This window comes from Mandrillus leucophaeus, unplaced genomic scaffold (assembly GCF_000951045.1).
Source record: "Mandrillus leucophaeus isolate KB7577 unplaced genomic scaffold, Mleu.le_1.0 Scaffold742, whole genome shotgun sequence".
Taxonomy (NCBI): domain Eukaryota; kingdom Metazoa; phylum Chordata; class Mammalia; order Primates; family Cercopithecidae; genus Mandrillus; species Mandrillus leucophaeus.
The window spans coordinates 1,222,045-1,236,580 of NW_012108053.1; the positions used below are offsets into that span (position 1 = coordinate 1,222,045).

The 14,536-nt window shown below is 37.0% G+C and overlaps 1 protein-coding gene across 2 annotated transcripts in view; it reads left to right on the forward strand.

Moving 5' to 3' along the window:
* Positions 1–5,876: 5,876 nt before the first annotated feature.
* Positions 5,877–14,536, forward strand: part of LOC105529044 (protein NipSnap homolog 3A) — a 13,227-nt gene continuing 4,567 nt past the window's right edge. For both annotated transcript variants that reach the window (XM_011966103.1, XM_011966102.1), the window contains exons 1-4: positions 5,877–6,153; positions 9,245–9,455; positions 11,171–11,329; positions 12,822–12,971. In XM_011966103.1, coding sequence (XP_011821493.1) covers positions 6,094–6,153; positions 9,245–9,455; positions 11,171–11,329; positions 12,822–12,971 — 580 coding nt within the window. In that variant the 5' untranslated portion in view covers positions 5,877–6,093. The remainder of the gene's footprint in view (positions 6,154–9,244; positions 9,456–11,170; positions 11,330–12,821; positions 12,972–14,536) is intronic.

Sequence of the window (14,536 nt, forward strand, 5' to 3'; positions counted from 1 at the left end):
TCTGCCGGTCTCTGCCTCCCAAAGTGCTGGGATTACAGGCGTGAGCCACAGCACCTGGACAGACCAACTGATTTTTAATAAAAATAAACAGGACTTATACTGAGGTACCCTCTAAAATTACGACTTTTATTAACTTTCTTCCCAGTTTTCATTTTGTGCTAAGTGAAAGCTTCAGATGACTCCAAGGGAGTATGAAAATTGGGAAATTTTTTTTTTTTTTTTTTTTTTTTTTGAGGTGGAGTCTCGCTCTGTCGCCCAGGCTGGAGTGCAGTGGTGCGATCTCGGCTCACTGCAAGCTCCGCCTCCCGGGTTCACGTCATTCTCCTGCCTCAGCCTCCCGAGTAGCTGGGACTACAGGCGCCCACCACCATGCCCGGCCAATTTTTTGTATTTTTAGTAGAGACAGGGGTTTCACCGTGTTAGCCAGGATGGTCTCGATCTTACCTCATGATCCGCCCGTCTCGGCCTCCCAAAGTGCTGGGATTACAGGTGTGAGCCACTGTGCCTGGCAGGAAATGTATTTTTTTAATACTCAGTCTCTTTATATGAGAAGAAAATAATTTTGGATATGAAGGCGACTTCTAATAGCACTATTAAGTTATCATGAAAAGACAACTTAGAATGTTTTTCAGAGGGAATATTAACCTGAGAAGTTCTAGTTTCCCACAGACTATTTCTGTTAACCTTCAAAAGAGATAGTGAGGCATTTGAACTTAGATCAGAAAGAATGTGTGGGAAAACCTTAGGCAGTATCCTGAAACACCTAACAAGGAGCAAAAGAGGCAATAGGCCCCTTTTGGTTGGACACAGCCTACTTGCCCCTTATATGAAAGTTCTAGCTCTCAATACAACATTGAGAATAAATAAAATACAACCAACTTAAAAATGCTATAAAAACAATCAATGAGGGCCAAGTAAATCTAACTCAGATTAGAAAGTTAATCAATTACCCAGCTAGCAGGTACCTGGGACAACTTGTGGAGGTAAAGAAAACACTGGAGAGCACTGAATAATGAGTGTTCATTTGGAAGAGGAACTTAATGAAAAAAATATGTACAAATAAAGTGTGTAAGTGCTTAAAGCTAGAAGATGTCTTGACTTAAACACCTAGAAAAAAAGCCATATTTAATAAGAAAAATCTGAAACAAATATTAAAAGGTTCAGGAATATTTGTCTAATAAAATTTCTCCCCAACTCCAGTTGTGAGGCACAGGGATTATTCAAAGAAAAGATCTGCAAAGCCTATTTTAGGAAATAATTGTATTCACTGATGTCAGGTTTTAAAATGTCATTGGCACTAAAATTCATTTTCCAATGGAAAACGTAAAGAAAGTCAATTAATTTTTATATATAGAAAGAGGTAATAGATATATAAACATGTTTATGTGTTTTAGAAATAAAAATACTTTAAAAATAGAAAAAATTTAAATAAATTTCTAGTATATTTAAATATTTAGCTATTCACAAATCTTTACTGCTATTTACTCTAAGAACTGTAGTTGAAAAGAGACTAATACACAAATATCAAGGCATGCTGACCACCTCAGAAAGAAGGAAGCAGTGGTGGTTTTTTCTTTTTTCTTCGTTAAGGCATTTAATTCAATGTTCAACATACAACAGGTGCTTAACAAATATTTGGTGATATTTTAGGTCTCTTTTTAAAGAAAATTGAAAAACATTGATTTGTATTTTTATTACTTTTTTTTATTATTAACCCACTTTATTATTAGTAGTAACCTGCCCTTACAGAAGTTTTTCTTCTATACACAATCCAGTATCACACACAAAAAAACTAAGTTAAGTCCACTCTATAAATACCTATAACTTACATTACAGGAACTCAAAAGTAACAGAAATAGACATAAGCGCACAGTTGACGCCTAATGAAGGAAAAGTGAGTCTATGCCACCATCTAGTGGCTGCAGAATAATAAAGCACCAAAAGAAAGTATACCCAGGGATGTAGTACCAGAATATAAGCATCTAGAGTTTACATGTAGAGCTACTGCCCTACTATTCAGTTGGGCCACCATTGGCACTACCTGGCCTATTCGGTTGGGCCAGAATTGGGTCTACCTGCTTCTGCATAAGTCTGACCTTTGAAAAAACCAAGCAGGAACACCACCAAGTAGATTGTTTCCTTTGCTCACCTCATACAATTTCCACCACCTTTCAATGGATACCTATTTGTTATGAAAGGTAAAAAAAAAAAAAAAATGCATCTTCACACTTATCAGACCAGATGGGAAATAATAAAAAATTGGTCAGGAAAACCTCATACACTGCTATCAAACAGTCTAGCACTATTTAGTAAAGATGAGTATGTACATCACTGATTACCCAGCAATTCCACTCCTGGGTATGTAATCCAGAGTAGTGATTTGTAATCTCCAGTATACAGATCCTGAGTGAATCTATGAATAGAATTCAGAGGGTCTGATAAGTTGGATAGATAACAGTTCTGTCTTTATTGGCACCAACTTCTAATTAAAATTAACCATTTCCTTTGTTTATGAAGGTAGACAACAAACTACAATATTAGCAGGACCTGTGACTCTGTAACCAATAAATATCATAGATAACGTCAAATTCCATTTATAGTTGTTGCAAATACACAAAAATTTCTTCCACACTTATCACTACTTCAAAATTATGTCTTTTACCCCCACCATTAGATACTGTTATTTAGTGCCCTAATAAAGAAGCATGTCTATTTCTTTTTTAAATGTTTTCTTTTATATTTCATTATTCTAGTTCAATTTTTCATATTTTTTTTGTATTTTGATTATTCTAGTTGAAGTTTTTTTCACTGTATTTGTTTTCTTTGCAACCCTATGTATTTGTTACACATTTAAAAACATTTGGGGTCCATAGGCTCACAAGATTTTGAAAGGACTTTAAGACACAAAAAAAGGTTAGTAATACCTGCCCTAGAGAAATTCTTCTGGCAGAACCAGGAGACATCTACAAATAAATTCAAACAGCTTTGTTTATAATAATCAGATGGACAAAACAACAAGGTATTTTCATGTAATAGAATAGCATATAAAAGGGATATGAATTATTACAACTGCATTAATGTGGGTGATTTGCAAAATCCTAAAGTTACAACTAACAATTATGTAACAAAATAATAAAATTAGTTAATAAACAATCTAAAATAGGCAAACCAAAGCAATATACTCTTTAGAGTTATATACAAATGTAGTTGGATTATTTCAGAAAAAATCAATGTAATAACACAAAATTTGGGATCATGGTTACTTGAGGGAATTGGAGGAGAGGGTGGTAAGAAGAATGTGACCAGGAATTAACATGTATTGAGCTGGCAATACCCTTTTTCTTAAGCCTTGTGGAAAGAGCACAGATATTCACTTTATTATTCTTCTGTAAAGTGTACAGGTATCTCATGTACACTTTCGTGCCTATGATAAATGTTTGATGTTACCTTCTTAGGTCATCTCTGTCTATCCAATCCAAAATAACTACCCAGTTACTCTATATCATATGAGCCTATTTTAATAATCTAGTTTTTTTAGTATGATTTTTCTAGCTTTGAATTATCTATCCTTTGGACTATTTGTCAGAATGTCAGGATATGCAACAATAATTTTCAAAACATTTATCCTATACATTTTCCAGGCAGTTTAGGGCTATGTTTTTTAAAATAGCCACAGAACATTACATTTTATTCTGTCTAAAAGCTATTTTCCACTACAAATCTAAAATTACCTTAATAATCACATATCTTTTAATAATAAATGGTAAACTGAACTGGTTTTGCAATTGGGCTTCAAAGTCTGTGCCACTCTGTAGCAATGAACCTGAGAAAATTCTCTCTTCGGACTTCACCTTTCTCATTTACAAAACAGAGATAAAGCTTAACTCACAGTATTTTGACGACATTTAAAACCCGTGAGAAAGTGAATAGGAGAATATTTTAGCTACTTAGTAGCACTTGACAATGTTTAGCCATCTCTAAATTGTAGCCATGAATTTTGCCCCTATCTGTATTTTTCTCTTGGAAGTTCCCTGTATCTTTCTGCTGAATGGATGCAGTTTATGATGAGACTAGGGAGTAGCAAAGCTACAGGGTAGAAGCCTGGCTCCCTAATTTACTGTGTATAGAAGAGCTACCTGCCAACTAGAAAAACCCACTTTGTATTCTTATAAAAAAATAAAATCCTACAGTGTTTTGAGTAATAATACACTTTTTTGTGTGTTGATTTGCAAGAGCTATTTAGTCTACCCTAATTAACATATAGTTAAAAGATACTATCAAATGCTGAGTGTTCTGACCTTCTTCCCTCCTCAGCCTCAGGAAACTGGCAGCAAGGCTTTTCCCACACAGATAGGATATTGGAAGTTTCCCGTCCCTAACACCGACTACACAAATAAATAACTTGCAGATAACAGTTTGGGGGAGGGGATACAGCCTTCAATGAAATACCCAGGTCAGATCACCTCACAGTGAAGCCCACTATTTGAAGAGATTCACCTGTGCTTACAGTGCTTTTAACATTTTTTCTCACCCCAAAACATACTTTTAATGTAAACATCAATAGCAGCAGGAAGGAAAGTGTATATTAAGGGAGTGGTATGAAGAAACCTAAATCCTAAATATCCAAGTCAATAGCTAGAATCCTAAGCACTTTTAGAATTCCACTAGCACTTTTATTCTTCGTATCTTACTGTATTTTTCTTTATATTATTTGACAAGCCCTGATATATTTACTCTTCATTTGTTTATCTGTTTCCTCCAACCTGGATGTTCCAAGAGGACGGGACTTTGAATTTTGCTCAATTCTGTACCCGTTTCTGGAAAAGTGCCTGGAACATGGAAGGAATTTAGTAAATATCTGTTGAATAAATAAATGGATTGGCAATAACAGGGTTAAAAAAAGGTCTAATAAAATAATTTACTCCTACAGATCTGATACAAATGATTTCTTTAGTCTTGCATGGTTACAAATGGCTGTCTCTCTTCTAGAAAAACTGAGGCAATCCTTCCGAAATAACTAATTTTAAAAAGCCTCCCTTCCTGTGAACAGACAATTCCAAAGCTCTTCCACAAGGCACAACCAATACAACCACAGGTCATGGGCCTGTAATACCTACCTAGTCCTCATGATGTAAGCAATATTACATTAATGTGTACAATAATGTAATTATTAGCAAGAATAATGTAAACATTAATATAGATTACTGTAAATTAATGTAATTAATTACTGTAAATTAATTAACGTAAGCACTATTAGATGCAGGATGACAAGTGAATTTGGGGGCAGTGGCATCTATGAGACAGACATAAATCCTCATCTGCCACAGAAGGAAGTCAACACATACTATCCATAACTGAAAATGCAAGAAGCAGCAGAAAATACTTCTTACTTAAAAATACGGAAACAAGCATTAAATGAAACAGCTTAAAATGTTGAAAGGTGGTTACTCTGGGAACTAATACTCCAGGACTGGGAGGACTAGACCAGGGTATGTTTAACTTTGACTTTTCTATATCAGGCTCGGGGCTGCCATTTCTCCGAGTTCGTGGAAAATTTAATCTAAATCTTTATTAGGAGCCTTATAAGATGGAGAACACATTTATTGCAGAGAGGTCAGGCTCAAATAACACGTCTATCACAACATCTAAAACTTAACAAAAAACCTCCACGAGTTTAAATACAAAGCACTGCACATGTACGCACTCAACACCTCTCCTTCCTTCTCCACGGACAACAGACCCACAACCCCCGCACATTTACCAATCTACACAACTGAGCATTAGAGCGAATGAAGTGAGGGCCCAGAAAGTTGCAGCAGGAACGATCCGAGCCTTCAGTTAATTCTAATGTCACTTCTAACGTTTGGGGCAAGAACGTTTCAGGAAACCAACGGGAACCAACGCCGGAGAGAAAGTCAACAAGCTACTGGACCCGCCACGCCTCCCGCGCCGGGGTGGAGCTGACCCTGCAGAGCCCCGCCCCAGACTGCGTCTGCCAATGGTCCAGGAGCCGCTCCTTTCCACTAGGGAAACCTTCAGAGGAGTCTCAGAAAGGACACGGCTGGCTGCTTTTCTCAGCGCCGAAGCCGCGCCATGCTAGTCCTCAGAAGCGCCCTAACTCGGGCGCTGGCCTCACGGACGCTGGCGCCTCAGGTACCGGCCGCGGGGGCGCGCAATCCTTCACCCGAGGGGAGGGCAGGGGTTGTTCCGGGATGGTGCGAGTCATGCGCATGCGCTCTCCGCCACACGCGCCCAGACTTGGGGTCCCGCGCCGCCGCCGAGGCTCTAGCGCGAGACCGGGAACCCCGAGACAGTGGTCTCCGGGACGCACGTGAGGAGGAGGCCGCTGCTAGGGGAATACCCCAGCCGGGGTCGTCTCGCGGGCAGTCGCAGTAAGAGGGCTTTTCTAGCCTGGCTGCCACACCCACCGGGACACTCCCATGGCGCCGCTGCAGCGTTTTTGCCGCCCAGCTAGGTCGCGGCTGCGGCCCAGGGAGCGTTCCCACGTTGTCACCTGGCGCTGTCGAGCCGCCGGTGGAGTTGTGGCTTTCCAAGCCTCCGCCCTCTCTAGACATCAGCTTGAAGGAGGAGAGGGAATTGCCAACCAGCCGCTCGCAACGAAACCGGCCGCCCCCTTTTAAATGAAACACAACTTCCGAGCATTTCGCGGAGACCCTTGAAAAGGAGGCCCAGGGTCCCGGTGGGGCTGGACCCTGCCCGCCACCCGCGCTCCGTGTGGCCGCTCCCCCAACCAGGTGGGACCGGAGCTTCCTATCAAATAGGACGATGACAGACTCTTTTAACCTTAGATGAGAAATGAACAAAATGGAGCTTGTGATTCTGCCCTAACTTTCGGGAGTGGCCTATTCTGTGGCTCCAGCCTAGAAATTTCTTTTCATGTGTAGGACTTTACTCCTTTATGAAGGGGCAGGATAGGAAGGGGAGTAACCTATCCTAGAGACAGACTGAGGAACACTAAAGAACAGCAGCTAACGTCAATTCACCCCGGATTAACAATGCAGTCTTCACCCTAATGATTCTCCAGTAGCGCAGGGCCAGGAATTACGTCCTTATGGCATGATTCTAAACTTTTGAGTTTTTTAAAATGTCCATCAGTTGTTCTCTTGTAAGTGAAGTGGAGGTCGTTGCTGGTGGGAATGATCCCTAACTTGGAGATAAGGGAGAATGGACGACTCATGATTTCTGCCCTAGTAGTTAAAAGTCATACCTGCAGCAAAATTCTCAACTCCCATCCGGGTCCCCCACCATACCCTGCTCCCCTGCGGACTTCCTTCTCTGGCACCACCTGTCCACACCTCTCTCTCTCTCACTGTAGGTTCCCTACTATATATTAATACTTTTTATATTAATAAAAATTGTAAAAATGTGTACCTTTGATCAACTATGTTATCCTCCAAATACAAATTCCTCGAATCAACCTGAAATCCAGTTGTCACAAATGCCCCATTGGCCTATCTCCTGATATATTTTATTATAATAATTTTGAAATTATGGATACTAGGCACTTGTTTCTCTACCAACATTGTTACTAGAGTTTGGTTTAAAAGCACAAAAAGAGTGTCTATGAAAGTCAGGGGCAGCTGCAGTTGTTTTTGTTGGTAGGCTTAGTCATTTGAGCAATAAGAATATAACTCAGACACAAACAGAATTAACTCTAGGTAATTATCATTAAGCCTTATCATACACAGTTACGTAATTTTGTATTTTGTAAACAAATATATCAGAGCAAAAGCCTACTGCTTTCAAACAGACCTACTGGCTAGTCAATATAAGCCCTAATTTGTCCATAGCTTTGTAGGTATCAAAACTGTCTTAATAGATTATTCTGGTGTAATCAACTTCAGGAAATGGCACATGCTAATCAAACTTACATAAGATGGATTTATAAGAATATCACGAGTGCCTGTGTGTATACCATGCATGTGTATATATATATATGTGGGGGTGTGTGTGTGTATACGTATTACACATAGATATCTACATAGAGGATAACCTTTGGTGAGGTATTTCTTACAGAAAGTTCAACCAGAACACAAATTAGAAATTTACAGTGAGTGTATGACTATTACAAAAGGAATTAATGGTTCTTAAGTGATATTTTCATCAATGTGGTATAAGTGGATTCATTAAATGTTGTTCACATTGTATCGTAATTAGAAACTAATAATCAGAAAATTTTGACTCTGAATTTTTTTTCTCAGCATTCATGTTCTACCACTATATTACAATACAATTGGATAGGTCAGAGCTTTTTGTTGCATTAGTTACATTCCAGTCCTATTTTTGATCAGTGGTTTACTTCATTGCATTTAGGAAATACTTTGACCTGAATTGTAATTTCCATTTTTTTCAAGAACCTAAAAGAGTTTTCTGCTAGTAAACATTTTTTTTCATTATGCCTGCAAAAAAGTTACTTGCGTAGTTAATAAAGTTCTTTGATGTGCATAACTGTAACACATATGCTCTTGACTAAAGATGCAATATTGGCTAATAGGAAAACTTTTGTAAATTTGTTAGAATCCTAATTGTAGTTTTTGGATAAAGAAGTACCATTAAGATCTCAGTGCCTTCTTATGAGCAATTTCTGAAAAAGTGGCTAAAGTTGACAGTGAACCCCCACTAGGAAACAGTAACATACACTCAGCATATTTAAGAGTAGTTGTCTTTATTGACGCCTCTATGTAAACAAATGTATATGGGAGGCAGGAGAATAGGGCCTCGAGGCAGGGAACCTAAGGACTTCCTAGAACTAAAACACTTCAGCTATGACAAGAAATACCATCTTCATTTACATAGGGTGTACACAGAGTAAATGACTTTGTAACTTTACGTCATCCTCTTCATTTATATATGGCTTACACCAAGTAACCAGTGGGACACCTCTAGAGGGTACTGAAATCCCAGAAAATTCTGTAACCAGGCCTCCTGAGCCACTTGCTCAGGCCCACTCCTACCCTGTGGAGTGTGCTTTCATTTTCAGTAAATCTCTGCTTTTGTTACTGAATTCTTTCCTTGCTTTGTTTGTGCATTTTGTCCAGTTCTTTGTTCAAACACCAAGAACCTGGACACCCTCCATCAGTAACATACTGAGAATTGACAACAGAAGTACAAACATGAGTAATGAGTCTATGAATGTCCCTTATACCAGATTCAGATTTGGTTTTAACACAGTATAATGAATCCTTTCTTCTCAAGGTATTTACATTTGTCTTATCTTCTTCAGGTGTGCTCATCTTTTGCTACAGGACCCAGACAATACGATGGAACATTCTATGAATTTCGTACTTATTACCTTAAACCCTCAAAGATGAATGAGTTCCTGGAAAATTTTAAGAAAAATGCTCATCTTCGGACAGCTCACTCTGAATTGGTTGGATACTGGAGTGTAGAATTTGGAGGCAGAATTAATAAAGTGTTTCATATTTGGAAGTATGGTAAAGAGTCATCCAGTTTTGGTGTTCAGTATAGATTTTCATTCTGTTAAATGTAACATAAAACTTAGTTCTTGGATCTATACTATTATAGATACATACAGGATAACTAAGACTTTTGAACAGCAATACCAAAAAAGTAAATTCAGTTCTTATTCTTCCCAGTGGTATACCTCTAACCCCTTGCTTAAACATTACAGTATATTACATTATAAATTGGAAGACATGGCGTCTCATATATCAAGCCATAAAATTGAGAACTAGACTTTAAACCTCAGAAAAATGTTAAAATGGTTTGCTCTAAAGACAGTTTATCAAAAATTTAAAGCAGCAATTTTTAAAGTCCAAGTGGGTTAAGATCACAGAAGGAAAGAAGTACCTTTTCATTTTTTTGAAGCTAGGGGACTGTATATCAGTATTTTAGCAGAAATAATTCAACCATTTAAGGGACTTTACGGATATGGAGGTTTATAGCGGATGATGGTTAACTTTCAGTCCTCACTGAACTCTGAGATTTAATAATTCTGTTATGTTTACAGACCACATTTGTTTCATATCTGTACCCCCAGAGTTTTGAAGAATTCTCTTTTACACTACTCTAGGGAGGTAAAAGAAAAGGAATGAGGGAGAGTTCTTCCCGTGTTGAAACCTACGCCTGGTTTAGTAGAGGAAGGAGAATAAGTTATAAGAATGACCCGAATGCTTGTTACTCCAGTGTCTACATCAGGACTTGATGATACCTAAAGAATTTTTAATAATTTCATTTAGTGTTTGGTTTAGAGTTTTTCCCTGTTATAATAGAAAAAGCCCCATTAAAATACAATTTATGCTTTAGATGTGGTATAAGTTGTATCACAGCCCATTTAAAAAAACTAAGTTCTGATATACCTCACTTAAGTTGTAAGATAGGTATTCTTCCTTATCCCAATGTAAACCATATGAAACTCTCTTACCATTAGTATTATGAGGTCCTAACAGTAAATATAGTACTAGGCCCACATGTTGGCAAATGTATATAACTGTTTGGGTAACTTAAAAAGAAGAAAAATAAGTGCTGGGGAGAAAGAATGGATGACAATAAGAGAATCAGCATTATTTCTTTGAAATCTATTTGTTCAAAGGAGAAGAGGCTTAAAAAGTACAGTTTAACTTCACTCATGTTAAATTTGATTCAAGGTGTTTTAACTTCACTCGTTAAATTTGATTCAGGGTGTATCTGGACTTGACTACCCACCACCACCAAAGGAAAACAGTCTTTCTCTAAACTAGCACTGTCAGTTAAATGCCTCAATCAAGTAAGAATAGTTCATATATACTGAGTATTAACTAGGTGCCAACCACTATTCTAAACTCTTTTCATGTGTTAATTTAATCCTCATACAACCCTGGAGGTAGATGTCTTATTATCTCAATTTCACAGAAACTGAGGCACAGAAAGATTCAATAACTTAACCTAATTCACAAAACTGCCTACTATGTGGTCGAGCCTATAAAGCCTATTATGTGACATTACAATTAGTTTGCATTTCTGCTGCCCTTTTTGTCCTTGAGCAACTTCAGGGCAGATGGTCACATCTGTTTAGTTGGTATCGCCAAAGGCCTAACGCAAGGTTCTTATATGGCATCAATGACCATTGCTGATTTGAATGAAATCCAGAAAAGTACAGGTGATTTAAAACTGAATTTTTTAATTTTTCCTTATTCTTTTCTTCCCACAGATAATTTTGCTCATCGAACTGAAGTTCGGAAAGCCTTGGCCAAAGATAAGGAATGGCAAGAACAATTTCTCATTCCAAATTTGGCTCTCATTGATAAACAAGAGAGTGAGATTACTTATCTGGTACCATGGTGCAAAATAGAAAAACCTCCAAAAGAGGGTAAGTCCTTCCTTCTTAGTCACTGAGTTTTGATGAACAAAATACTAAAGAACTTAAGTGATATAAACTGAAGTTCCTTTGGAAAAAAATAAAATTAATCCTTTGTTTTATATAGGAACATACAGTGATTGTTGAGGTAAAAATAAATGGGTGCTCTTACCCCATCCTTTAAAAAAATGAGATAAAATAATGAGATATTTTTCAGATTGAGACCTTGCAGATTTGTAAGCTTAACTGTGTTATAGAAAAAGCTGACATGGTCAGTAGAAGTTGAGAATTTGTGCACTGGGAGCAGGGAACGTGTTGATAGGTAAGGGATAGCGTATGAAGTTTTGCCATAATTTTAAAATAATATGATCTTTAAAATGTGAAAGTATTTCCATAAATTATAACTAATCTTAAATCATTAAATACAGCTTTGCTTATAACACTGACTATTTGGGGGAAACAGATTAAGTGAAACTGCCAAGCTATATTACTTTAGTCTAACTTTTTTGTCTTCTTTCTTGTTTCTCAGTTTGAAAGTAATTGCTTAAGATTTGTCTTCTTGCTGATTTCACTTCTTGCTGACTTAAAGAAACTATTACCTCAATCCAGTTTTAAACAAAGGTCAGATTAGAAAAGCATAAACTCATTTAAATGTTATTTTACTTCCCCCATTATTCCCAACTTTGTAGTGTATTTAGGTTACAAAAAATTTACAAACTCTTCTTTGGATCTTTACCTACTTAGGTGTCCCCTCAGTTCTCAGTACTATCTAAATAAAATAGTTCACTTCTCTGACAGTGTCAAATCTTGGTTCTCCTCCTCTGTGTACATCATTGCTTGGAAATTTTTGCATGTTTTTCCTACTTGTCCCAGAGTTTCTTTCTCTCCACCAGCTCTATACTTCTGTCCAAAGTGTACAATACTTTTCAAGTATTTACCTGGATATTTAGGACAAATAAAACCATCTCTTTAGGTTTGGTTTTTTTTCCTACAAAATTCAGAGACATCACTTCGGGTCCACTCTTTCCTTTGCTGTTCCTGTTAAAAATGGAAACTTATAGGGAGAAATTATATGAAGAAAAACATAGTGGAAATTGGAAAGAATGAAAATATAGATTGGAAAATTCTTCTTTTATTCTTTTATTTTCTAAAAGCATAGACTCATGCAGCTCAAAATTCTATTTCATTATACATTCTCAACAGGTTTTTAACAAATTTTATCGATTAAAAATATTTTAGATAATAGTTTATAATAGCTTCCAGTTCTTTTTCTTTGTCATCTGCATGATTAAGCATAACAACTCACTCTTAAACATGGGCAAGGACTTTCTAAGCATAAAAGCAAAGACAGACAGTGCAAATATAATAAACATGTCTACATAATACATATGCATGTCTCATCCTCCAAATCTGTGTGTGTAGATAGTGAAAGACTTTTCACTGAGAAACGTGATTAGATATTGCTTGAATGTTTTCTGAAAAATTCTTTTTCTCCCTATTCCAGGAGTCTATGAACTGGCCACTTTTCAGATGAAACCTGGTGGGCCAGCTCTGTGGGGTGATGCATTTAAAAGGGCAGTTCATGCTCATGTCAATCTAGGCTACACAAAACTAGTTGGAGTGTTCCACACAGAGTATGGAGCACTTAACAGAGGTACAGTTGTCCATTTCTTCTTATATGAAATTGTAATATATATTGTGACCTAAGTTCCTTGGGTCAGTTTCTCTCTTTCTCATTATAGAGTATATTTTATTATTTATTGCCAAATGTTTAGTTTTTTGTAATTTTTAAAATTGAGAAAATCTGTTTTACATCTTATTTATGTAGAATGTTAACTTATGAAACCTTTTTCAAATGCTGAATAACTGTTTTCCCTGATACATCAAAATGATAAAATTTTTAAACTGAAGGAACCTCAGCTGGGCACGGTGGCTCAGGCCTGTAATCCCAGCACTTTGGGAGGCCGAGCGGGGCGGATCACCTGAGGTCAGGAGTTGGAGACCAGCCTGGCAAATATGGTGAAAACCCATCTCTACCAAAAATAGAAAAAATTAGCCAGGCCTGTAATCCCAGCTACTCTGGAGGCTGAGGCAGGAGAATCACTTGAATCCAGGAAGCGGAGGTTGCAATGAGCCAAAGTCGTGTCATTGCACTCCAGCCTGGGCGACAGGAGCAAAACTCCATCTCAAAAAATAAAAATAAAAATAAATAAATGAAGGAACCTCAAGAAATAATCTGTTACTTTCATCATTTCTTTTTCCTCTGAATGTACTTTTACTGATTTTTTTTTAAATAATATTACTTGGGGTAGGGAGATTATCTCTAAGTAAAAAGGTAATATATGTTTTATATAAAAATTAAAGCCCCTCATAAAAATTTACCCATTTTCCACCACAGTTTTGTATATATCTATATAGATACAGCAAATATATATATATATTGAGGTAAATTTATATATGGATATACTTATTTAATAAAACACATATTTGGGGTATTTAACTTGTAATGTTGAAAACATTTCAATCAGAATTTCAAGATTTGTGGCAAATTCAGAAAAACATTTGTAAAGTTTATCTGAAAGGATAAAAGAACCGAAGAGGCAGCTCACACCTGTAATTCCAGTGCTTTGGGGAGGCTGAGGCTGGAGGATTGCTTAAACCCAGGAGTTTGCAACTAGCCTGGGCAACACAGCTTGTCTCTACAAAAAAAAAAATTAAGAATTAGTTGGGCATGGTGGTAAACACATGTAGTCCTAGCTACTTGGGAGGTGGAGGTGGGAGGATCTCTTGAGCCAGGATTTCAAGGCTGCAGTGAGCTATGATTGCACCACTGTACTCCAGCCTCTGAATGACATAGTAACACCCTGTCTCTTTAAAAAAAAAAAAAAAAGAAGTAACAAAGAAAGGATAAATGTCTAAGAATAGCTAACAAATATTTGAAAGACTCATCATAATATCCTGTTGCCTTTCTATTATCTATGTCCAATGGACATCTGAAACCTAATATACCCATCTTTATGCAGAAATTCAACTTTTTGTAATAATCTATCATAAGAAAATAGAATATATAAAAATAGATGTATATTCAGGTTGGAAAATACATGGAGGAGAAACTGTTATGAAAATTATTAGATGCCTGTCTCAGACCATATGTGAAAATAAAGTCAAGCTGGATTGTGTATTTTAATGAAAAAAATTTAATCCATAAAATTGGTAAAA